The 25252-nt window shown below is 39.1% G+C and overlaps 1 protein-coding gene across 10 annotated transcripts in view; it reads left to right on the top strand.

The window, feature by feature from the left end:
• Positions 1-25252, top strand: part of afdna (afadin, adherens junction formation factor a) — an 87416-nt gene that overhangs the window by 29441 nt on the left and 32723 nt on the right. For 7 of the 10 annotated variants that reach the window (XM_079475255.1, XM_079475249.1, XM_079475254.1 and 4 more), the window contains exons 2-14: positions 8223-8418; positions 8878-8990; positions 11011-11171; positions 11575-11735; positions 13108-13265; positions 15263-15356; positions 16645-16782; positions 19808-19902; positions 19972-20225; positions 23333-23402; positions 23477-23583; positions 24359-24414; positions 24993-25198. In XM_079475255.1, the coding sequence (XP_079331381.1) occupies positions 8223-8418; positions 8878-8990; positions 11011-11171; positions 11575-11735; positions 13108-13265; positions 15263-15356; positions 16645-16782; positions 19808-19902; positions 19972-20225; positions 23333-23402; positions 23477-23583; positions 24359-24414; positions 24993-25198 (1809 nt within the window). The remainder of the gene's footprint in view (positions 1-8222; positions 8419-8877; positions 8991-11010; positions 11172-11574; positions 11736-13107; positions 13266-15262; positions 15357-16644; positions 16783-19807; positions 19903-19971; positions 20226-23332; positions 23403-23476; positions 23584-24358; positions 24415-24992; positions 25199-25252) is intronic. The other 3 variants (XM_079475248.1, XM_079475251.1, XM_079475247.1) reach the window with 1 other exon arrangement.

The following is a 25252-nucleotide window of genomic DNA, read 5'->3' as shown; positions in this document are numbered from 1 at the left end:
TTTGATAGATTAAGATATTTTTTTTGCACAGATTAACCAAATTAATTCGTTAGCATTTCGTTTTTCATGTCCAGAGGAAACAAAACTAATTACCACTTAGTCGGAGTGAAACTGTAGATGTACCAAACCGGTTTTTTGTTGTGCACGTGGAAGCCTTAGTGAAAATGTTGTATCCGAAATTAGATCCTCCCGTCTTTTGTTGTTTTGGTGTAGTATTTTCTTGCATGTGTGCACACAAATATAATTTATTAGTATAGTAGCATGCACATTCATTACTTGGAGTCAATATGGCACATTTGTATAGTATTTCTAATCAATTGATCTGTTATACTTGACCTTTTTATGTTAATTTCTTTGCATATGAACCATCATTTATCTGTAATTTTTGGGCACTGTTAAAGGAACCCTTCACCTAAAAATGAACAGTCATTAAAAATGATTTCTCCGTGTTCATCTAAACAAAGAAATGTATATGAGAGTGATGTCTCAATGAGAGTGAGTAAATGATGTTTATAGTTAAATTCACTTCCGCTATGTGTGCAGTTTGGCAACGATTTAATGTTTGGGCTGACCCAACAAATGTTTAAATGGACAAAAAATTACCCAAATCTAAATGATTTACTCAAACTTCACAAATCTATTATTATACATAAAAATAAAATATGTGTCCTATAATTTTGTGTTGTAAATACTTTATTTCCACATTTGATTGCCGAGTTCTCTGAATTGAGTTCCTGGAGAAACCGCAAGAAGCTATTGATTCTCATAGATGCTTCAAATTCTTTAAACAAAAACCCATCACCAAATATTCCAACCGGGTAGCGAATAAACAGAATTTTGAGAACAGACAGACTAGATTCAGGATATAGATTCAAACCTCAATATCTTCCATTGCGCTGTTAGGCCAAAGTTTTTATAATAAATAAACTTTGATTTTATTTTATTGGTGGACTGTCAATGCTTACCAAGTTGCTTAACAATGACTTGTTTATTGGATTTACGGTACACATAGTAAAATACTTCTGAAATTGTTGCACTTTAAATTTGCCAAAATATTTATGGTTCAAGATGTAATCTTGATGAAGGTATTTTAGTTTAGTTATTCAGTTGTCTGGAGTTGGCTCTCGCTTGTCGCCATCATTTCTCGTTCGCTGCAGCATTTAACTGCGTCTTCATCGCAAGCTGCCGGCCAGATCTTTCAGCTGCCAACAGGGAAAGCCGTGAAGATGCTCCGGTATGTTTCTATTCTGGGATTCTCGCACTCTATTTCCATCACAATTTCACACTCATCTGTGGACTTTAGTCTGTTTTAGTCTACATTTTTAAAGTTAAGAAATGTTCAGGCATCTTGTAAAGCTTGAAAATGGTGAAAGGTTGATGCTTTTAGTGCGTTTCTAAATGTCAAACACTGAACCGCGTTCTGCTGTTTATCTTAAAGCATCCACCCACACTCAAACATCACAGCTGTTAAGCTGCATTTTAGTTTTTTAAAGATATTTTTATAAACCGTTATTTGTTGTGCACTAATAGTTTTTTCACATATTTAGATAAATCTGTATGGTTTTTGCCATTGTTGCATGATATAAAAGTTCGACTGGTAACCCATAACGTCCCATGTATGATATTTCTGAGTCTTTGAATCCAAAGGATGGTGCATTAGTCAGATCGGTGTGTGAATGGGGAAGTTCACAGAAAGTTAAGCGTTAATCGGGGCCAGTTACTCTCCATCACCCTGCTTCTCATCAAATGCTCCTCCCTTCGGTCATTCTTAATACTTTGCTGTTCTGAATACTTTTTCCTGCTGTTATCTCCATGTCACGTTTATTTAAGGTTGTGCAGAGAGAACCAGTGGTTTGAACTTCGATGGAACAGATGCTGCCATCAGCCTGGCAGCAGATGTCATCCTCATCGCGCTTTACGGTTGCCACATGTTAGCCTTTGATTCAGATAGTAAACCTCATTTCGTTAAGGTTTTTACATACACATTTATGTAAAATCATGTACCATAGTTATTTAGACGGTATTAGATATTACTAAATATATTGGCAGCCATTTTCTTCTTGTATATTTGACTAAAATTAGGAAGGGATCGTATGTGGGCTTCTTTTCCTGATTCAAATAAAAAAGTGAAAAACTAATAGCGTTAGTAGAGTTTTGCTGTGTTTAAAACTTTATAAAGTCTTACAATTCTTGTGAAATTGATTTCGAGGATTTCCCTAGCTTGATAACAAAGATAATTCTTTAATATCCAGATAAGCTGTAGCCTGAAATCTTTTCTCCCCCGTAAATGTTCCTCCTGTGCACGGCGGTAAAGTTTTATAAAGAACGACGGTGATTAACCTACTTTTAGACATGTGATTATAGAGCTGTCGTTCAGGGCTGTGGTCCTGTGGTATTATCCTCCTATGATGTCACTTGTTTTGCATTACCACACGGTTGCCTCATCTGCCGACTGTGTCGTGAATAAAACCGCATCAGGTCCAAGTGGAGTACACCAGTCACTACATCGACCACGGTGAATGAGAACCATTGTGGGTTTGCCAGTCATTCAACACTGTATCACGATGTCGTAATAGTTTCATATACAATCATGAATTATCAGGAGAAGGAATGTGGGTGGGGAAGTTTGTTAGTGTCCTCGACGTTACAACACATTTCTATTTGCCTAAGTACAAAGTCATTAAATGATAAAGCGTTTTGTAGTGCAGGGAGTTTGCCGAAGACTTCAAAGGCCGTCATGAGTCATGTTAGACTCTTTCTGGTGAAAAGCGCTGTATCTTTATCTTTTTTATATTTTTGGCGTCTTGTGTCCTGAGACATCGTTGTTTGTTGTGCTGATGCTAATAGTTATCAGTTATAAATTAACTTCATAGTTTGTCATTGTTGCTGTAAACCGGGCTTTAGTCTTTAGTGGAATCTCTGATATAAATATGAATATGCATAATATTTTTAAAAGAAGGGGGTGTACAAGGGGCTCTTGTGAGGATATGAAGCTGGAGGGTGTATTTTAAATGCATGATGTGTAACGTAGTGCTTTGTTTGTGGTAAGGCGTCTTGTTTTTATGATTTATAATTTGTTTTTTACTTCAAAGTGTCTCTCTCTTCTTTCTCTCGTGTGTGTTTGTAACTCTCAAGAGTGTTTACACAGCATCTTCTGCTTCTTGTCTCTTGTAAACTTGGATGTAATTAGATTTTTGACATCTGATTTGGGACAGCTCGGAAATGCCATTGCTCAGATAACAGAGCAAGATCAGCCTTTAATTTAAATTTGTTCAATTTAATAAACGATGACAGGACACATTCCACTGCTCGGCAGATATTATCACCGTCTCATGGTTTTACTACAATAACTCTGTATTACAGGCTAGATAAGACACATTTTTTATGGTGCAGTAGCTATAATGCTAGTTTAATGAACACGCACAGGTTAGAAATGATCTCAAGTGGGTTTGTGTGTTGGGAATTTGACCTCTGTCTCCAAGGGCGAGGTGTCCAGCGGATGAGGGGTTAACGCCAGACCCCGAGCACACCAGTGCCTTAATCCAGGACAGAGTCCTGTTGACCGCTTTGATTTCTCCCGGGATCAGTCGGCATCAGAGGTGAAAGGTGCTCATGTTGGAATGTACTTTCTGCATTTTTAGATGATTTAATCTGCCTCTTCAGACCTCTCTGTCTTTTCATTAGGTTTAAATTAGCTGGGACTGTCTTAAAGCACCATAGGATACTCTTCTGTGACCTTTTCCCCCAATGAAGTCAACTTAAAATCTTATTTAAGGTTTGTTAAAAGATAGTTTTGTAATCACAGTTTTCTGAAATTGTCAAAATATTGCAAATATCAATTGTTTGCAATAACAGTTTTGATTAAATAAAATATTATATCTAATATAATAAAAAATTTGACAAATCCTATTTGTCCTGCAACTATAGAACATTTCTGTTTTTCTGTAACGTATCATTTTAACTTTTGAAATATATTTGAATATTGTCTAAATACATTTTACAACTTTATTGTCAAGATAAACCAAATGTGGTCTTGCAAGTAAAAAAAGGAATATTAAACCCCTATTTTAGTGTTATTTTTATTACTGAACCGGTTTCTTCCCATGAGCATAGCCATTGAAGCTGACATTGTGGTAAAAAAGAAAATACAAAACAAACTCTGTTGTATTGATCATTTATTGTATTGGTAATGATTTGACAGTCGTTATTGTATCGAATAAAGCGTTTTTGCATATTTCTGCTTTTACTTTAAGACTTACAAAATAGTGCACGCTGACATTTAGAGTGAGATAAGATGCTGCTGAATTGCGAAGGCGTTGTTATATGTAATCAATGAGGGTCAGAAGGTTATTTTGTTCCTGTTTAAAGTGATGTCATTAAAGTGACCCTCATGTCATTTCAAGCCTGAATTTTATTCTTTCTTCCGCAGAACAGAAAATAAGATATTTACAAGAATGTTGTTAGCTGGCACCCAATTCACTTGCATTGGTTTTGTGACCATATAATAGAAGTCAGTGGGTTTTCGGTTACCTACTTTCTTCAAATTATATTTCACGTTTTGGAGAAGAACGAAAGGCATACAGATTTGAAATGACAGAATTTTCATTTTTGGGTGAACTATCACTTTAATTCCCTTTATGAATGGCATTTTGTGGCTTAGTTTTTTTTAGGTGTGTTTGTCTATGGAGTTTTTTAAAAGGAGGTTCCGTGTTGCATATGCTGTTAATTTACATCACTCGGACAGCTCATGTGAAGCAGGGACACGATGGTTTGCGTGTTGTGCCAGTGTTGGGTTTTTGTACAGAGATTGATGGACAGGGTGCTGTTTGCACATTGGTAAGCTGGACTGTCAGAAACAGAGCCGGGCTATTAGTATGCAAATTATCAGAAGGAGAGATGAATGCAAACCCTGCAACGAGGTCTTAAGGGTCATTCTGTACGATGCCTCTTGTGTTCAGGTTTGTAGCTTGAATTGTTAACACTGTCTTTTCGAAACTGGCCGAGCTGTTGGTTTGGCACATAGAAATGTTTCGTGATACACAGAGTGTGTGGTGAGCGGATTTGCCAACTGGTTAAACAGAAAGTTGTTTTATGCTTTGAAGATGATCCCAAGCTATAGAGATGATGGAATGGGCTCTTTAAACATGAACCTTTAAGCAACCACCAAAACCATCCATGTGGCGCTTAAAACATCTTAGCAACCACAACGCAACCAGGATCACAATGTGATCGTGACTTTTGCACATTTTGCTCAGAAGTTCAAACGTATATACTCATGTGGCCTTCATGATGTGAAGATATGTTTTTTGGTGTAAATTGGAAGACCGCTGCTTTCCCATGTGTTTTTGGTTATCTAGGGAGTGTCCATTAGGTCAGATCACCGCAATGCCTGACTAAAATTCCCCTATGAAATGTTTTTAAAATGTATTTCTAGATCCAATGAAGCCATTGGCTCTATTTGCATGAGCTCTCTATTGACATCATCACCCCCTGCTGGTACATTCTTGCCATTCTTTACAAACATTACTTCTGTATTTACAAATATTAATGTGAACATTTTTTTGTAGTTGGATTGGACTCATTTAACAAATCCAGGAAATCTGTTTCACACTTGTGAAGTTTCTGTCTTCGGAAAACCGCATGGTGAGACTTGATATTTCTCCAGTTGCTTCGCACATGTTTTTCCATATGCAGAATATAGTGACGGCTGACGTATTTATGAGCCTCAGCAGACAAGATGATATCGTCTGGGATAGAGCGAGAACAGAGCTTTGACTCCACTTTGGAATTCCTAAAATTAAAATGGTCTCGAGATGAAAGACCGTATCCCGCCCCATAACTGATTTATGAGCTCCACTGCACGTTCCAGAACATATGTGTGATGGCAGAGCTGGGATGAGGAGGAGTGTGTCTCCAGGAGTGTGTAGACTTTCAAAGGGTTTTTCCTGTCTCAAAATGAGGCAGAGGTGGTGCCAACCTGATCTTGTACACAGACGTTTAGGCCTACTGTACCTTTTAAGTGGCTTAACCAAATTACTTATTAAGACAATTATTAAGTCATATTAGATATTACTTTGATTCAACCAAACAGAAATGTCTTAACGTTTCAGTCACTAGTGAATATTATTGAAAGTTAAAATGAATCTGGCTTTCCAATAAAATAAAATAAATAACATTTAAACCGATTCATTAATGTTTCCCTGGTAAAGCCTTTCTCACGAATATAAGTCAGACATCGATGTGAACGGCACTTTTTGTAATTCAGACGACTGTAGGCGATGCACCTATACCTCCATTTCGGTCAGGCTTTTTAGTGTTTATCCAATCTTATTTTGTAAGTGACTTTTCTTTTTGTTTTAAAGTTTCTTTGGATTGTTTGACTATTGTTTTGACTATGACATTTGAATACAAGAGAATTTTACATAATTAATTTATGTCTTTTGTAATCCTGGCAAGTCTGTATGTTTTTATTTATCTTATTTTGTTCTTTTTAATATGTTTTTATTTTATCGTGGTCAATTATAATGCTTGAGAATGAATGAATGGATAAAAAAAAGTTTCAAATGAGACATTCTAATCGCAATGTGCCTTTGTTCATACTGAAGCGCTCGCTGTGTGCAGTATAAAAATGTATTCAATGGACTATCTGCACAGCTCAAAACGTTACAATGATGTACGGCACGTTTATTTAACAAACCTTTTAAGAAATGGAAGGTACTCGTATGTAAAACAAACAATATTGGCCTGAATGGACGAGGCGTTTATGAGTAACGAATGGGAAACGTATGCTTCCCATCCCTTTCTGATGAAAACCAGCTACCAACTCAACAAAAAGTGGAATTACAAACTGCCCTCATTGTACTCTGTCAAAATGACGGGCGGTCTTCAGATTTTTCCTTCACTGTCAATGACGGAGAGTTTTCGGTAAACGCGACCTCTACCCAGCACACAGCATTGTTTTTGATGTCTGTTACATTCCCGTTTTAAAATATGAATCATAAAAGCTATCCAATCACATTGCGTCATTACACGTAAACTGTTAGGTGCGATATCTTTAGGTTCGCTGTTAAAATGCCAGTCTGAACCCCAAGCGAACCAGGACTACATTTTTGATTTTCGTCTGGACCAAAAGAACCGAACTACAAATGTGAACACACCCTTAGATATCGCCAATTGCCCTTAAAAACGTCTAGCTTTTGTTAACAGGCTTCATTGTGGCAAATGAACTGCTTTCATGATGGAGGAATTATTTATAGTGCTTATTTTTCATGATTATATTGTGTTAGATTAAATGAAAATTGGTATTTTGTGTCATATTGCTGTAGCATCCATTTTAGTCCCATCAACAGTTCAAATCATAACTAATGGCATTCTCTATGGCATAATGCTTTACTAGCTTATAATAGCGCTAGTCAAACTGGCTCAAGTTGGGATACACGGATAATGACATTAGAAGTGACAGGAAACTTCTCTTTTGTGTTTGAAGGAAACACATTTTGACTCTCCTGACACCCATTGTTCTTGTTGCTATGGCTTCAGCTCTCCTGATGTTTATAGTCACACCTCTCGCACCAACACTCGCATTTCGGGTTTAAAAGAATCGAGAATGTTTTGTTTGGAATTTATAATTCTGAGAGACCCCTTTTAATAAATGTCCCAGGTTTCATTTACACGGTTATATTTAATGTGGAATGCTATCACAACTTTTGTTCTAGCTTTTGAAACGGCTTCGCTGGTGGCAGGTTGTTTACTCTCAGTATTTTGTCATAGCGGTCGTTTCTCGTATGTAAACCAGCACTTTACTGGGACACGAGCAGGCGTGTGGTCGGGTGTGTCCGGAAACAACAGCGTTATTAAGTTCTTTAGCGTCAGTGTAACTACGGTTTATCTGTATGAGGAGTATGAAACCCATTGACTCTCTCATATTGCAGGCATATGATCGCATAATATCAGTTAATGCTAATACACCTGCGCCTCTATTATATAATCACAAAGGGCTCTTTAAACATGTTAACAGTGTTATCCTAAGGCTGCTTTCCTCTTGTCCCAGATACATCCAGCCTAGCCTGCTCGAATATCAACATCCGCTGCAGGTTACAAGTTAAATGTTGCTATACAGAGAAGGCTGTTGTACAGAAATAGGATGATATATAGGGGTGAATGTGAATAGAAATGATGTAAAAGAGTTCACATTTATAGTCTCTGCTTTTTGATACTTTCAGGACTTGGAGTTCCATGGCGTGATGCGCTTTTACTTCCAGGACCGAGTGGCGGGGAACTTTGCCACAAAGTGCATCCGAGTGTCAAGCACAGCCACCACACAGGATGTGATCGAGACGCTGGCGGAGAAGTTCAGGCCTGACATGAGGATGCTGTCTTCTCCCAAATATTCACTGTATGAGGTGCACGTCAGTGGCGGTGAGTGTTGCTGTTTGCTGAAAGATGGATACAAAAATTCAATAATGAAAAAGGAATGTTATGCTCTTCCCGAAGTTGAACATGTTGTACACCAGTTGAGTTTATTTTTTACCACGGTCACCTTGTGGCTGCTCCCTGTTGCCTTTTAGGAAATATTTAGTAGCATCTACTGACAGAGCAATGGCAGATGCTTTTATCCAAAGCGACTTACATTGCATTAGCCTATACAAGTATGTGCAATACACTGGGATCGAACCCACGAACATGCTCTTACCACTGAGCTACAGGAATATAATATACATAACCATGTCTTTTTATTCGCAACCTCACCACGAGATGCCACTAAAATCTCCATGTTGCTCCTTTTAGACATTACGACATGTTTTTTTTTGACAACTTCAAGGTTGCGTCTTTATCGTGATGTGACATTCTAAATGGTAAATTATATCTGTCTGACAGAAGAGAGGAAACTGGACCTGGACGAAAAACCGCTGGTCGTGCAGCTGAACTGGAATAAGGATGACCGAGAGGGACGATTCGTCCTCAAGAACGAGAATGACATCATGCCCAAGGTGAGTAAACATTGAATAGAGAAAACAAAGACAGACACATCCTCCCACACTCATTCATGTAGAAAAATAACCGTGTTTCGCTTTCTTCAGATGAAGCTGTAGTTTTATGACGGTTCAGTGGGGGTTTCTGTGTTGCTGTCTGGTCTTGGTTATGTTGGAAGAGTTTTTATAGTCCCCTGCTGTTCAGACCATTTTCTATTAAAGCAGCTTTATTCCAATACTTTAAAATGGACTCGGGCATTTTAAGCTAACTCTGTAACCCCCCCCGGAGTGCTAAGGTTTGTCACTGCGCCAGTAAACCAGGCACACGTGTTATGAAGTTCATGGGTTTGCACACTTGCTGTACTTTTAGTGTTCATGTTTAAAATATGTTTTTGGTCAAATGTCTTTATTTCTGCTTAACACAGTAGGGGTACGAACAAGTCGATTAGTCAACATTAACGCTCTGATGCGACATTTAAAGCTTGATGTGTGATTTTTTGAGAATGTACCTTTAAGAAGAGGCTGACTGTGCCAAGAGAGCTGCACGGGACGGATGTCATTTCCATCCGCTTTAGCGGGATTCTGTCACACTCCCGGCAATAATATATGTAATGTTATCTTGTCCTACTTCCGCACACATCACAATGCTTCCTGTTTCGTCTGCAACATTTAGATAGCAGGTAACGTTAAAGCCTAAAGTTAAATAGATTTCAGTGCGCTGTGATTGTACATGCAGATCTTTTAATATTATATTTTTCCCCATTTAATAAAACACGAAAGAAACTGAATAAATAAAAATGATTCTCAAATTGGCTGCTTTGTTACTGAGGTGCTGCGTTTGTAAGTCCTATAGTCATTATAACGCGTCTGCTGCATTAGGCGAATACATATATTGACGTTGCTCTAAAGTCATCTGCAGACACATTTTTCTGTCGTTTTATCTATCATTGCACATGACCCTTTCAGTTAACTTCTTGTAAATGTCAGGGAAGTTTGGTCTGTACACACGCTTCAGATTCTGAAATAACATTAAGATCCACCTGCTGCTCTTTAACTGCATAGCCCCGCTACCACGGACCTCACGCTTTAAAATAGTTTTATTTTAGTTCAGTTGTTGTTGCTCCTTTGCAATAGATGAACAACAGTTTATTTGGATACTTTATATTTAGAGGCTATTTTGCGGGAGTCCCGCCACACAAGTGTCTTACTGCCCACACCCATCAAATCTTGTTACAAAACATTCCCTAGCTGTTATTTTATTTATTAATGACATCATCGACTAGTCTACGTCGACACAACTTTTAACACATAATTGTCGACATCAAAAACCTGAGGTTGATTAACCCCTATTAGACAGTTGGGAATAAGCTATCGAAAGCCGCGTTAGTCTCACAACTCAATTCATGTAGATTTGTAAAATCCAGATGATGCAAAATGATGCGAAGTGCACTCAGGCCCATCCAAAGCTTTTTCAGTTCCCTGTTGTTCAGATGGCTCGAGCCTGTCCATTTCCCGTCAGTCCAAACTCTCTCAGGACATACAAACACATCGACATCAGCAAACGCATCATTTCCTTCCTCAACTGAAGCTGATCGATTTTTTTTTTACCATGCGTCTCTCTCGCTTTCTTTCCACTTCAGCAGCTTTCACAGTTGTGCACATCAGGTCTCCCCAAAGAATTGTCGAAATCAGAGTGAAAAGTGTCTATGACTTTAGGAATGTGTGTGTTTGTGTGTGGAAGCTACAAGTTTTAAACAAACTTTACTCTTGAGTGGCTCTCAGCTCAACCATGCGATGATTGAGTTAAAGCGCTCTTGTGCCATTGCAGCACTGTGGAGGATGATGGGCCGCCCTGTTGTCGAGTCTTTTAAGATGGCCAAAAGTCATTTATTTGTTTACCTAGAACCTACTGAATGATGATTGATGATTGTGATAAGTTTTGTGGAGGAAATGTGTCTTGGATCTGTGTGGATATATCTCTATCTATTCTGCTGCAGTGTTTTAAAAAATGTTTTATTCTTTCCTCTATTTTCAACAGAGAGCGCTGACGAACGGCCCTGAAAAAGAAAAAGACGGGGTGATCCAGAACTTCAAAAGAACACTCTCTAAAAAGGAGAAGAAGAAAGAGAAGAAGAGGGAAAAGGAGGCCTTTTCCAGAATTCCTGACGGGGACGAACACGAGCTAAACCGAGAGGATGGGTGAGGATCTCAAAAGAGAGGAATTTGCAGAGACTTCTCAAATTCTCAAATAAATAAAGATTATCTTGATTGCAAAGTGCACAAAAGTAAAAATGAAACAAAAATTGTTATAGCAATAAAAATAAAGTGATATTCTAAAACACATCTGTTCCATTTGTGTGTTGGTCACCAGCTGTGACCATGGTGGTGCGTCAGGACATGTTTTTGTCGGTTTCACTGGCTCTATTTTTATAGTCACAGCTTTGCCAGTGTTACATTGGCTGTGATTTTATCCCTTTGTGCAGGTTTTAGCGAGGACTTAAAATAACTTGACATTCACACTTAAAAGCTAAAACGAGGTGTTACACTGGAACTCTCATTTCATTTTTTGTCGTAACCAACTAGGACATTTTTCTCTTAACAGAGAGAACTCACGGTTGGCTGCTGAGGTGTATAAAGACATGCCGGAGACCAGCTTCACACGCACCATCTCTAACCCTGAGGTGGTGATGAAGAGGAGACGACAGCAGAAGCTGGAGAAGAGGATGCAGGAGTTCCGCAGCGGAGACGGTCGACCCGATTCAGGTGTGTGACTGCACACACATGTTGAAATAAGATCTCGAAGTGTGTAGTGTAGTTTAATTGTGAGGCGTATTGCCAATTTATACTTGCATTTTATTATATGATAATTATGTTTCAGTTTGCAAAATAATGCAATAATCGATACCGTGTTCATTGTACACATTATAATATCGTAAATAATTCAGCATTTGTTTAAAGTTTTGCCTTAAGAGCAACAATGGTTATAACTCTCTTTCAAAAATTCTCAAAAATCTTGGTTATCCATGATAACCATGTACTGAAAAATCTGATATCGTGACAGTCCTAATCAGTTAACCAATAGTGTTTCTTCTTTTCATGTGTCTATGTGAGAGAGTTTGGTCCTGTTTGTTTTTCATTCTGGAGAGCCTATGATGTTCCCAGTGTCTGTGTTAGAACATTGTGACCTTCAATTTCATAATAAGAGGTTTTACCTGAGGGCATTAAAGAGCTAAACCAGAGACTTTTATACCGTCTTCAGACCTCAGACATGTCCACTGCGCTGGTCAAATCATCAGATCCTTTGCCAAAGAAACACCAACTAGTTCCAGACCTCGCCATAAAACTTAGTTTTTCGGAGGTGCTTAAAATAGGAGAGACTCATGTGATTATATTTTGTTTACAAGGTTTATATAATCAGAATATTGACGCATGTCTGCGGTTTCATAACTCAATGCGACGCATATAAAAACTCTCATTAGATCTCAGCTTGGGCCTAGTCGGAGCAGCAATACGGTTATTTGAGAAACCTCGTGTAATGAGGGTGTTTTGTGAGTTGCAGAAATGAGAATGTGGTGTTAACGTTTATTAACATCTTTTTGTTAGCGCTCAAACAAGATTGTTTTTTAGTGGCTGATGCTAATATAAATAGAAGAGTTATTAACATGAGGTGTTGTACCATTTAATGATGGCAAATTAGATGTTGGATTATATACAAAAGTCGGCTCACCAATGCTCCAAAAAATACAAAATGTATCGATTAAAAGACTATAGCGTGGCGTGAAACGTTTGAGCACACAGGCTCTTCATCAGACAGATCAACAACATTACTGACCCCCCTTTTAAAATAAAAAAATGAGATTCGGGAGAAACCCCAAGCACGTAACTCTCCTGCACTGTTTGCACACAGACGTTAGCAATAAATCATCCAGCCTGTTGAGGGAGGATGTTTTTCTAAACGATCACATTTTGTTTACTGTTGAACAACAAAATCTCACACTTATGTGAGTGAGACCAGAGCCAAAGCTAGGGACTATCTTAAAAACCCTTTGCGCCAACATATTGGAAAACTTCAATTTCATGTGATGTATTTGCAGTTTGTAATGATTTTTACATCTAGTCTCGCTTTCTCTTTTAGGGGGGACGCTGAGGATCTACGCCGATAGTCTGAAACCCAACATTCCCTACAAAACCATCTTGCTCTCAACTACTGATATGGCTGACTTTGCCGTGGCCGAAGCCCTGGAAAAATACGGTCTGGAGAAAGAGAACCCCAGAGATTACTGCATCGCACAGGTATGAATCAAACTCCAGCAAAACACCTGGGATACTTTGATACCTCCTTACTCTTGGGCATGTGTGTGAATCCTTTAAAGCAATAGTTCACTTTAAAATAAAAATGTCATGATAATTCACTCAACCACGTGCCATACAAGTCGTCTGTGTGATTATTTCTTTACAGGCTTTTGAGGAAAGCTTTCCAGGGTTCTTATCCATGTTATGGACTTCAACAGGGGGGCTGTTGGTTAAGGTCTAAATTTCAGTTTCATCGCAGCTTTAAATGGCTCTACATGACACCAGCGGATGAATAAGGGTGTTGTCTAGCCAAACGATTGGTCATTTTCCAAGCAAGTTTAAAAATGATAGACTTTTAAAAAATAAATGTATGGCTTGCACTGCCTATGCGATGTACATCCACGACTTTCGTATTACGCAATTGCGTTGGAAAGGTTGTGCTCACGTGGCGTAGATTTCAAATGATTTAAACATCCCTGATCCCCGAGACCGCAGCCAATAACATGTTTTTTTAAACAAATGAAAGTTTACTGTGTTTAATTATGTTTTTACTCCACATCTTTGGTGGATTTATGATATTTTTTATAACTTATAAATAAATAATAAAAAAAATTTGAAATAGCTTTTTATGTAAAATTCATAAAAAAGACACACATTTCTAACTTTCATTCTTGGGGATAACATGGTGCATTTGACATGGTGTGGTGTAAGATTTTAGCACGTCTTTTGAGTTTAAAAAGATTGACTTCCAAAAAACATCCCTTTTACCAGTATAGGGCTGCAGAGCTCCACTATTTGCTATGTGCTAGTAGACTAACTGAAAGAGATCTTTTCACAATGATGTTTTTATTTTGTAGATCTAGATCGTGTTGACCACTTCATAAAGTATCGTGCCATTTGGACAAAGATAACTTTAAAACAAATTATTTTAGCGAATGTCATCTGCGGGTCAAAAAGACCCAGAATGGTTCAAGCGTATATCATTTCTTAGTTTTCTTGGAAAATGACTAATCGTTTGGCTAGACAACACCCTTATTCGAAGGCTGGTGTTGTTTAGAGCCTTTTGAAGCTGAGATGAAGCTGAGATGAAACTGAAATGTGGAGCTTAACCAACAGCCCCCCATTGAAGTCCGTTATATAGATAAGAACCCTGGAAAGCTTTCCTCAAAAGCCTCAATTTGTTTTTGACAGAAGAAATAAACACACAGACATGTAGGACATGTGGGTGAATTAATTGTCATGACATTTTTATTTTATAGTGAACTGTTCCTTTAAGGAGACGTGAATCCCAGAATGCATTGCACAAGTGAAAGATTTTATCCAAGGCACTTAAAAGCATTACAAAGTTAGGGTACTTCGTTTAAAAGGAAGCTGTCCATCTATGCTGTGTTCTGGATGCTCTGTGTTACTGCGTGTCTGCAGAGTTATTAAGCTGATTGAATGCCCCCGTTGTGTCCGCCGTTGTCTGCGAATCCCTCCTCCGATCCCATCCGGCATATTTCATCAGCCCGACGCACGATTTGTCTTTCCGATTAAAGCCGGTAGCTGACATCTGCTTCACCTCTTTGCTTTGAGATGAATTGATTTGTGCAGTTCCGCGGTGCCCCGCCTGCACGTCTACCGCGGTATGGAAAAAGGCGTTTATGGGGAAGCGCGGAGGGAGATAGCAGGAAGTGTACGGTCTAATCTCAGCTGTCAGCACATGACTAACATTGCTCATAGAACAACGTCAACTTTGAGCCAACCACACCGCTGGTCATCCTCTCACCCTGCTGCTGTCTCGACCAATCGCGTTGAGACGAGAGTAGTGTTGGCGCATGTCATCATCGAAACTTCCTGTATCAATCTGACTGCTTTTAATTACTTGCACATCCGATGTTGACAATTTAACCAGTGTCTATTCAAATATCTATCAGACTTTATGGCTGTTGAACCATGTGTGTGTGTTAAGTGGAACGGATGCCGATGTTGAGGTTTGCATGTTTACTTTTGCGCAGGTGATTCATGCAAATGATAAACCAGTGAAGGAGACCATCCTGGACGACAACGATTGCCCTTTGCAGATCCTCAGAGACTGGACGAGCGATAAAGGTCTGACTGTCACGCGCATTTATTTTGTGACAATGTTTCTCATGATCTTAAAACAACAGTTCTCTCTTCATTTACTCACCCTCATGTTGTTCCAGATCTATATAAATGATTTGTTCTGATGTACATAGAGAAAGATATTTGATAAAATGTTTGTAACCAAACAGTTCTTGGCCACCATTGTCTACAATAGTAGGACAAATCGCTTTATAAATGTATGCTGTGTCTGTCTGTCTGTCTGTCTGTGTGTGTGTCTGTCTGTCTGTCTGTGTGTGTGTGTCTGTCTGTCTGTGTGTCTGACTGTGTGTATGTATATAGGTATGTTTGAGATATATTTATGATTTATAATTTGGAGCTTATATAATTTATAAAGTTACATTTGTGTTCTTCTGCTTTGAGTTTATTATTATGCTAAGAAAATCAATAAAGAATAAGTAAGGGCGCTTTCTCACCTTTAGATGGGTTCATTTGGTCCGGACCAATGGCAAAAAATTATACATTTTCACACCACATTGATTCTTCACACAAAACGCTTTGGTCCGAACCAGTGTAAACGAACCAAAATGCAGTCATGTGACAACATTCACATCACTCGTTGTGCGAGATAACTTATTTCCTAAACTGCTTTTTAAAAACGAAATAAACTCAGCGTCAACATGGCGTGTCAGATGTGGTAACTTTAGCCCGTTCAACTGTTCTAGCATCAGTTGCATCATTGTTAGCAGCAATGGCGATTTCAACAACATCCCTTTTATCCATACGGTATATAATCAAGGTCATCGTTTCAGGGGAACTTGTACATCTCGCACATGGATGTATTGCTGGGGTGTAATATGGTCATCGGTCAAAATTTCTACGAGGTTTCGCACCTCCTCACAACGGCAAGTTTGTCCGCGAGCAGCCATTCTAGTGCAAACTGTCAACAAACACTTGTCCTCATTCCATAATACACAGCACAGCTGGTTTTGTCCAAAAAAGTGCAGTACTTTTGGGCCTGTTCGAGGTCGGATCATGTTCTCACCACAAATGAACCGGTACGCTTATTTGGTCCACTTTTGTAGCGCACTCGAGTGAGATCGCTGCTTTCACACCTGCCCACACGAACTGTACCAAGTAGAAAAACAAACTCTAGTGCGATTCAACCTCACTAAATGAGTCCGGTGTGAAAGCACTCTTAAGTAACGCTAAATGTTTCACTGGAAGTGTACATATGCCAGAACCTCAAGTCACCAGTATATATCGCCCCCTCTTGACTTTACTGTGTCATTACATCACATATATTTGTTTTCAGAAGCCCTCGTGTTCCAGCTGAAAAAGCGACCTCCAGACTACGTTCCCAGAAAAGGGCGTAAACCTGACAACAGGACGGGACCACCACACGGATCCATTCCTCCAGAGAAACTTCCCTACCTGGTTGAACTCAGTCCAGGTGACACGCGCTAGAACATCACACCATTAGAGCAAAAACAGAGCACGCTGTGTGCCATTGAATGGTAGGATAGCTGTCAAACTGATCTAAGCCCATGTTTAGATCTGACAACTGTAAAGAGCAGGCCATGATTCATATTCGCGCTTGAGATGATGCCAAAGCCAAGTTCAAGATCTGTAGCGTTAGCTAGCGGGGTTTTCTTCAAATAAGTAATTTTTATATGTTGTTTCACATCATTATGTTGGCTTGAGAGAGCCAACATACTGATATGCTAAATAAACTTATTATTACTATTATTATTATTCCGACCAAAAATGTTCTGACTGCTACTTCTCCTAGAGCTTTTAAGCTACAGCCACAAAACTTCCCACACATCTTCAGACTGGTCTCACTTGTTTAGATTGATCCTGCACTAATACTGCATCTGTTTAACTGCCGCTTGCATACTGAACCTCTTCCTGCTTGCCCGACCTTGAGCTACAACCCAACAACTAACCTTGGCGCTGTTTGTTTATTACCAATGCTTTATAACTGAAAAACTCGAGCAGAAACAGTCCCGCTGGTTTGAAATGAGACGTGTCTACACCGGAATCGAGCGACGACAGGTCACGGCACGACGGTTTGCGAAACATTGATAGTAATTGCGAAACGGATGAAAACTTAATGACAGTACTAAAGAAATACTGTGGGTCACCTAAAAATGCTCATTTTACTTTCATCTGTTTGTGGTGAACCACTCGTGTCCGGTGTAGATACGATCGTTGTGGTTTTGAGGGCTTTGGAAAATAAGTTTTGATTGACATGCCGCTCATCTCTGGTGTGTGTGAGAGCTGACCGACCGACTACTTGCTTATGGTGCTTTTTCTCTCTCTCTTGCTGTGGTTGACACTTTGGCTACCTTTCTCTCTCTCTCTCTCTCTCTCTGTCGTGTTGTTGCCGTGTGTGGGTGCGTGTCGCGTCATTCTGTCTGCTCCTGGTTCCTGTGCATGCGTTCCTGTCCTAGGGCGAGGAAGTCATTATGCCTACTACTACCGCCATCATGAAGGTAACACAATCCTACCTGCACTTACCACCCTCCTCCCCAGCTCTGCCTTTCTCTCTTTATAATGCACACACCTGAAAGAGAACCATTTAAGCAAAATGACAATTTGATCTATCAGGGGTGTGTAAAGTTATGTGTGTGGTCTGGTGGGCATTGTGGGATTTTCTGTTCGGGTGTATTGTTTTATAGCACATTGTTCCTTGTGTTGAAGAAAAGTTCCCAGCATTGCTGACTGAGATTCAGATGGGGTTTTTTTTCACGATAATGTACACCATTTTTTCACAGCCTTACCTTTATGTAAACCAAATAGATTTTATTAACGTTCTTAACACAGGTTTTTTTATAGACAGGTCTGGGCAATTCCGTAAAAATGTCAACCTTATTTTGAAAAAAGTTTTTACTATGCTAACAGCACAGATGTCAACAAACATAAAAAGCATTTTTAGAGTAATATTCTTTATAGTCAGATAAGCGCCTCATAAACTTGCTATATTCCTCTAAATGGGCACATGGAAATTATTGTGGCCTGGGGGTTAGTGTGTTGGGCTTGTTATCAGAAGGTTGCCGGTTCAAATCTCAGTGCCAGCGGGTCATAACTGAAGGGCCCTTGATCAAGGCACCTTACCCCTGATTGCTCTGCAGTAATGTGTCACTGTAAAAACTACTTGTAAGTCGCTTTGGATAAAAGCGTCTGCCAAATGAATAAATGTAAATGTAAGTCATCCCTTCCTCCATTTGTTGGGTATAAATGCCTCAGGGTCGTGCATTTTTATTCAGAAATCCTACAAAGTTTGTTGTCTCCCAAAAACTGTGTCCTTTTTTCCTCACATGCATAAGTTATTTCCATTTCATAAAATATAAAACTCGTGCAAAAATATAAACAGGTGGTTTAATATATTTGTTACAAATACATTCTCTGAGCATTTTTATTAGCGCTGGAATTGCCTGTCAACTTTTCAACAAGGTAATATTATGAAGACATATTGGTATGTTTTATCGCTAGAATCTGTATATTTTTCTCACTTTATTGCACTTTCTGTTTTACACATAAAATGTGGTATACGCACACGCAGCAATGACGTATGTCTGCTTAAACCTCTGCCAGCTCTTTTACATCTGCTGCACGTAGCGTCTATAGGAAACAATGGCGTTTTTCACACGGGCGCTTCAAGATGCACATAGGATTATGGTCAAATTATCCAAACACTACCTCATACATGTACAACCAAAAGGAGAAGCGCTTCAGGCTATCCGTTTCAAGCTACACTCACAAATATGAAAGTAAACTTTTGTACTTACTGATGGCATGATCACAAAGGCGTATAGGAATGTTCAGCCGTGGTGTTGTCTGATCGCTGGAATTTTAACGTTTTTTTACATCGTTTGATGAAAAATGTTGCATCAATGAGTGGAAGTTGCTTAGCTGGCTGAGATTTTAGCGAAATTACATCATCGACCCTGTATGCATATACCCCATTGTGGGTTACTTTATATACTTATCTGTTTGTAAGTTAAAAGGAGATGACATCAGACTTATATTTCTCTAAAAATCATATTCAACAGCCTAATTTATAGTATTAATTATTATTGCAAGCTTTTTGTTGCAAATCACGGTAGGACACGTTTTCAGCACCGACTTTCATGTACGACATGTTTATTTTTAACCCAAAATCTCCAGGATTCCAGCTCTCATAAACTCTCATTTTTTGTGTGCGCTTTGCATTTGCCTAACTCTTAATTATCAGCCCACTAATCTAAGCTTTAAAATCCTCATCTAACCCTTTCCATCGCCTATAACCCAGAATTTACTGAAAATACTTTGTGAGGTGTTTTTGTTTTGTCAGAAAGCTTTATGAATCAGCAATGTGAAAGTGTGTTATTTGTATAGTGCTGTATTCAAGGAAGTCTTTTTTTAATGCAAATGTGGGACAGCGAAAAATGCAAGTGTGTGTTGTGTCTCACTACTTTGTGGCTGCCCTGCAGACGGCTCAGACTCCAGGGACAAACCCAAACTCTACAGACTACAGCACAGCGTCACCGAGGTCGGGTCGGAACTAAGTGACGATGGAAACATACAGGTGAGGAGACGGCTCAAAAGAAATCTTTTATTGAGCGCACAGAAAAAAAAAACCTTTTTGCCTCTACAGTTGTTTGGGCCTGGCATCCTGCCTCACCACTGTGACCTTATGCATGCGGACGGGCTGGTAACCGTGACCCCGGTCAGTTTGGACGCAGAGACGTTCGTAGACGGACAGCGAATCTCCGACACTACGATTTTGCGCAGCGGTGTGACTGTTCAGTTCGGGGCCACACACGTTTTCAAATTCGTGGACCCCAGCTACGACCACAGCATGCCAAAGAGGGACATGGGGCCCATGATGATGGGCAGAAACAAATCGGGGTAAGTCACATTAACCAATGGGAGAAACTAAAAATGAGTGTGTTTGAATTATGCACTTAACTGGATATTTGGAGCGTTAAGAATGCTTTTTAAGCTGAACATACACCACCTTTGATGTGCCACTGTTGCTATTTCGATGCAATGCACTTGTGGGGCCGTTAGATGGCAGTATTTAGATGTTCAAGCATTTTTGTGCAGCGCATTTTTGCGTGATCTTGCTATCTGTTTTTGATGTGTATCCGTAAATCAGTAGACACGCTGAACAACCGTGTTGCAAGATGCTCCGCTGCCATGGCAACAAGACCTCGGCAGGTTTTGCAGGTTGCTAGCAGATGATTTGGAGAGCGGGCATCTTTAAACACAGCCTTCACTCTTGTTGGGGTAGAGGTTGTAGGAGGGTGAAAGGAAGGTTATGTCAGACACAGGCGGAGAGAGACTATAATCTGCGTGGAATGGAGAGGGGTGTGTCAATGTGTGTCATCATAGAAACGCTGGTAAAGTGTGTCAGAGACACAAACTACATATGGAACAGGAAAGAGAGGAGTGAGGAAGTGTCCTGGTGAGTTGATCCAGCTTTCATACATATTTCACGGACACTCAAACGGGAACATTGAGAGCCATGAAAGTTTCTTGTGGTGTTAAATAACAGATTTAGATTTGAGAATGAACGGTTTTGTTGATATGTAGTTTTTTATGAGCTAGGGCGATATGGTCCTGTCAGTGAACACAGATGTGTTGTACAGTGTACAGTGTCAGGTATATGTTGGTAGAACACAGTCGTATATTTAACAATGGGTTATATAGCTAATATTGTTTATCTTTATCAGATTGTTTGCCAGGTTTTGTAAGCAATATGACGATAAAGAACATCATGAATTTCTGTGAAAATAAAATTAATTGTTGTAAAGAAAAAAACTGGGATGGAAAACAAGACATCGATATTCTAACTTGCTCTGTTAAGTGTGTTTTACAACAATGGCAGTTTGAACTGGTTTATTTCCATAAATAAATCTTTTGACACCCCTACTTATTTTATTCATTTTATCGCGATTAACCGTACCAAGTTTGTGGTTACAGAATATATGTTTGTGTACGGTGCATATTTATTTTGTATTGATAAACACATACATGTTTACATATAAAGGAAATATTTACATGTATTTATTTACATATTAAGGAAATATTTACATGTATTTATTCATATTTTCCAATAATTGAAATACCTCTGTATACGTCTATTCATTGGTATATTTTTCTTGAATATATGCAGGTATGTGTATGTTTTTATCAATACAAAATGAGTATGCGCAGTACACAGACATTATGTGAAGACAAACTTTTATTTCGGATGCGATAAATCATTTGACAGCCCAACAAATGAGATCATATATATTAACACTTCTTTTTCATTTTAACATTCTTGCAGTATATAAGAAAAAACTAAATCGTTTATTATCGATTGGCAAAGCGGTCTAGATTTTCTAACTTTCTCGAGGAGGAACCGCTTCTGTTAATTGTTAAGGCAAGCACGAATGTGTGCAATAATCCCCAAAATGCTCAAATATCATCCAGCGTTCTTGTGTATGTCTGTTGTGTGTCTGCTGTAGCAGAGCTTGTGAATGTACTGCATTCATCTCAGGTCAGGTTGTGTGTCCCTCGTGTCTCATGTGCTGCTCCACAATCTCATTAGATTCATTTCCTTCATTAATTTGATGTGTAAACATGTGGTCTCTCTGCGAGCGTGTTGGTGCTGGTAAGCGGACACGTCTTTAATCTGATGTCCTGATGTTTCGATGGATTACAGCCGTGCACGTTCCCGGACAGCGAGGCTTGCTGATAGGAGAGATCAGACCGGGTCAGATGTTTAATATCTGATGCCCTGTAATATTTCTACGATACACAACCAGATCAAATTTGAGATCGTAAACTGGAACATGTTTATTCATCATGCAGATAAATGTGATGAAATTTTCTTTATAATCCTACAAAAATGTAATTTTTTTGTGGAAGGGTCCCTGTCCACCATCTGTTCTGAATGTAGAAAATATAAAAAAACTATTCTTTTATTACAGGCACCATATGCAACATTGTTTTAGCATTTTTTCTTCTAAAGACATATTTCACCCAAAACTATTGTTTTTCATGAAAAAAACACAAAAGAAGGTATTTTGAAGAATGTTTGTAACTAAACAACATTTGCCCGTATTAACATTATATGTAGACAGAACATTTACATTTAGTCATTTAGCAGATGCGTTTATCCAAAGCAACTTACAAAGAGTTCGGGGAGCAATAAGCGATATATCAAAGAAGAGCAATAGTACAATAGGTGATAATACATCCCAAAACCATCAAGACATTTCTCAAAATATTTTCTTTTGTGTTCTGTTTTTCTGAATATACTGTGAATGTTTGACCTATTTTGCATGTGAAATGACAAGTCACAATAGTTTAAAGCATTAAAGTGATCATACTTTAAATATGTAGATAAATATAGACAGTCAAGTTAAAAGGACAAACATTTCTTCAGCAGTTTTTGCACCTCAGCTTTTATAACTGGTCTGCAGAGGAAACTATGTTCTTAAATGTTGAACTTAAAAAAAGAGAAGAAACTCCTGTTTTTGCTGTAACTGCTTTCATTTAAACAGCAGTATTTAATGTTGGATTGAAAGACGACAAAAGTGTCGAGCTAGAGACAGATGTTTGACATCTGTTCAACACGGTAGCAGTACTCATTTTATTACACAGTGTCTGTACTTTCAGTTTGTGTAATTTGTAAATGACTGTGCGGGTGTATATTTTTTTCCATGCGATTCCTGCTCTGTCATTTTGTCTGACATGTCACGGATAAAACTGACCGACCGCGTCTCGTTTACGATGTTGTGGGCCGTTTTATTTGTCTTTCCGTTCATCTCAGGTTCGTGTGTTTGAGAACGTGTGCATTTGGTTATATTGCGTGTCTGTGTGCATGTCTGTCTGTTTGTCAAAGGATAATGTTTACTACCGTGTCATTCGCTAAGATGATTGCTTTTTCCAATAGCGTTTCTGGTTGTAAATCCTGTTCGGGTTTTACACGCTCTTGTTTCTCTTATCTTGTTGCCCCACAGAAGCGTCCAAGAGACGACCTTTGACCTTCATGGGGACATTCACAGTGGCTCTGCGATCCCTACAAGCAAGGTGTCGTATCTGTCTGGTTCTTTTAGACGTGTGCGTGTTTGTTTGTGGTCTAACAGGTTATTTGGTGATTTCAGAGCTCTGGTAAGTTGGAGATGGAGCGTTCAGGAAACGGCAGCGAGAGAGGACTGGTGAAGCCCATGATCAGAGGAGAACAGCAGGACTTCAACAGACAAGACGGAAAGTGAGAAAATAGCCCTGTATAAGGCATAAATCAGCATTAAGTTAATATCTTTGTTGAAATTTTAGAAACATTTCAGCTAATTGTTTTAAAGCAATGAGCACATGTAAAAGTAAAAACGATCTATTCATGATTTTCATGCACTTTTGTCTCTCTATCGCCATCTCTGTTTGGAACGTATAACAGTTTACTTACGGAATTGATGTGTATTGAACTTAAATGTTGACAAACTGATATTTGAAATATCAGCTCAAATTAAACATAATTATGTTAAGGTAACACTTAGTTTTATTATGTACTTGCACATTCATTTTTGTTTATTTTTAAAATGGACCTTTAACCAAAACGATACATTTCATCAGATTACATCTTTAATAAAGGATATAAGGTAAAAAATAAATGAGTTATTATAAATAAATTCCTCATTAGATCCATTCCGGATAATTCTGCTGTTACAATGCCATTAATAACAACAGGTTCACTTTATTCCTCTCCGCACATCCCTGGGAGTCAGTGTATGGAGCAGGTCCTCATACAGTATGTAACCTAGCCCGTCCCTTTCTATCCGAACCCGAGACATCTGAGACCTGCTTATCTGCCTTCAGTCTTATTAATAATCCAGTGTTTATGGGAACGTACATTCACACACGCCTGGCTCAGTCAGGATGTTTTACAGCGGGGTGGGAATGGGCTCTCTGGAACGGTGGGCTTCTGTAGACAGCGGTGTCAATCTGTCCTATATTAACTGGTTCATCGAGCGACGCTTCTTTCCCCGCAGGTCTCAGGACGGCCCCGAGCTGACGCTGCCGGCCGGCATCGAGTTCAGGGATAACTGTGAGTAGCACATTTGTCTGGTCCTTCTAATTTAATCGTTATGACACGAAGGCGAGCTGATCGATCCGTGCTGGTTTGAGGTCTGTTGGCTGCTAACTGGGTCGTGGATCACGTGTCACGTCCCCTGCATGGATGCATGTTCGTTTTCTGTTGAAACTGTTTTGGCAGGCTTTCTTCTGCGTTGTTTACTGGCACAACAAGGACCCGTTAGAAGCCTGCATTTGTGTTTTTTGTTTGGTGCATGTTATGAAGCAAATCACCCAGTTATTTATTTATAGGAGTCAATGATGGTTTGCCAGCTCGTAGATCAATGCATGGAAAGTATTGATGACCTCAACCCTCAATATCCCTTTTAATTTAATGGGTGTTTCCATGAAAAATCATTATGGCCTCGGAAATAAAGATGAAGTCTAACACAATAAGGTTAAATTTATTTACTGTAGAACACAGAACATTTTAATTTTGAAAGAGCAACTCCGTTCCCATTTACAGATACAGCCAATTATAAAATGCAATTCAATTTAACAAGAATGTTCTTCTAAATCTGCCTCTACCTATCCCACAATCCTCTCCTGCAGCCGAGGATGCCTTCCTGTCTGCCATCATTAACTACACCAACAGCTCCACGGTGCATTTCAAACTCTCGCCCACCTACGTGCTGTACATGACTTGCCGTTACGTCATGTCCAGCCAATACCGGCCCGACATCAGCCCGTCGGAGCGCACGCACAAGGTCATCGCCATCATCAACAAGATGGTGATCATGATGGAAGGAGTTATCCAGGTGTGTGTCGGTCATTCATTGTAGTTTTGAAGTTAGCCTCTCCTACTGTCTTTT

The sequence above is a fragment of the Barbatula barbatula genome (genome assembly GCF_947034865.1).
Source record: "Barbatula barbatula genome assembly, chromosome: 15".
Lineage (NCBI taxonomy): Eukaryota > Metazoa > Chordata > Actinopteri > Cypriniformes > Nemacheilidae > Barbatula > Barbatula barbatula.
This window is presented reverse-complemented; position numbering and strand designations above follow the sequence as displayed.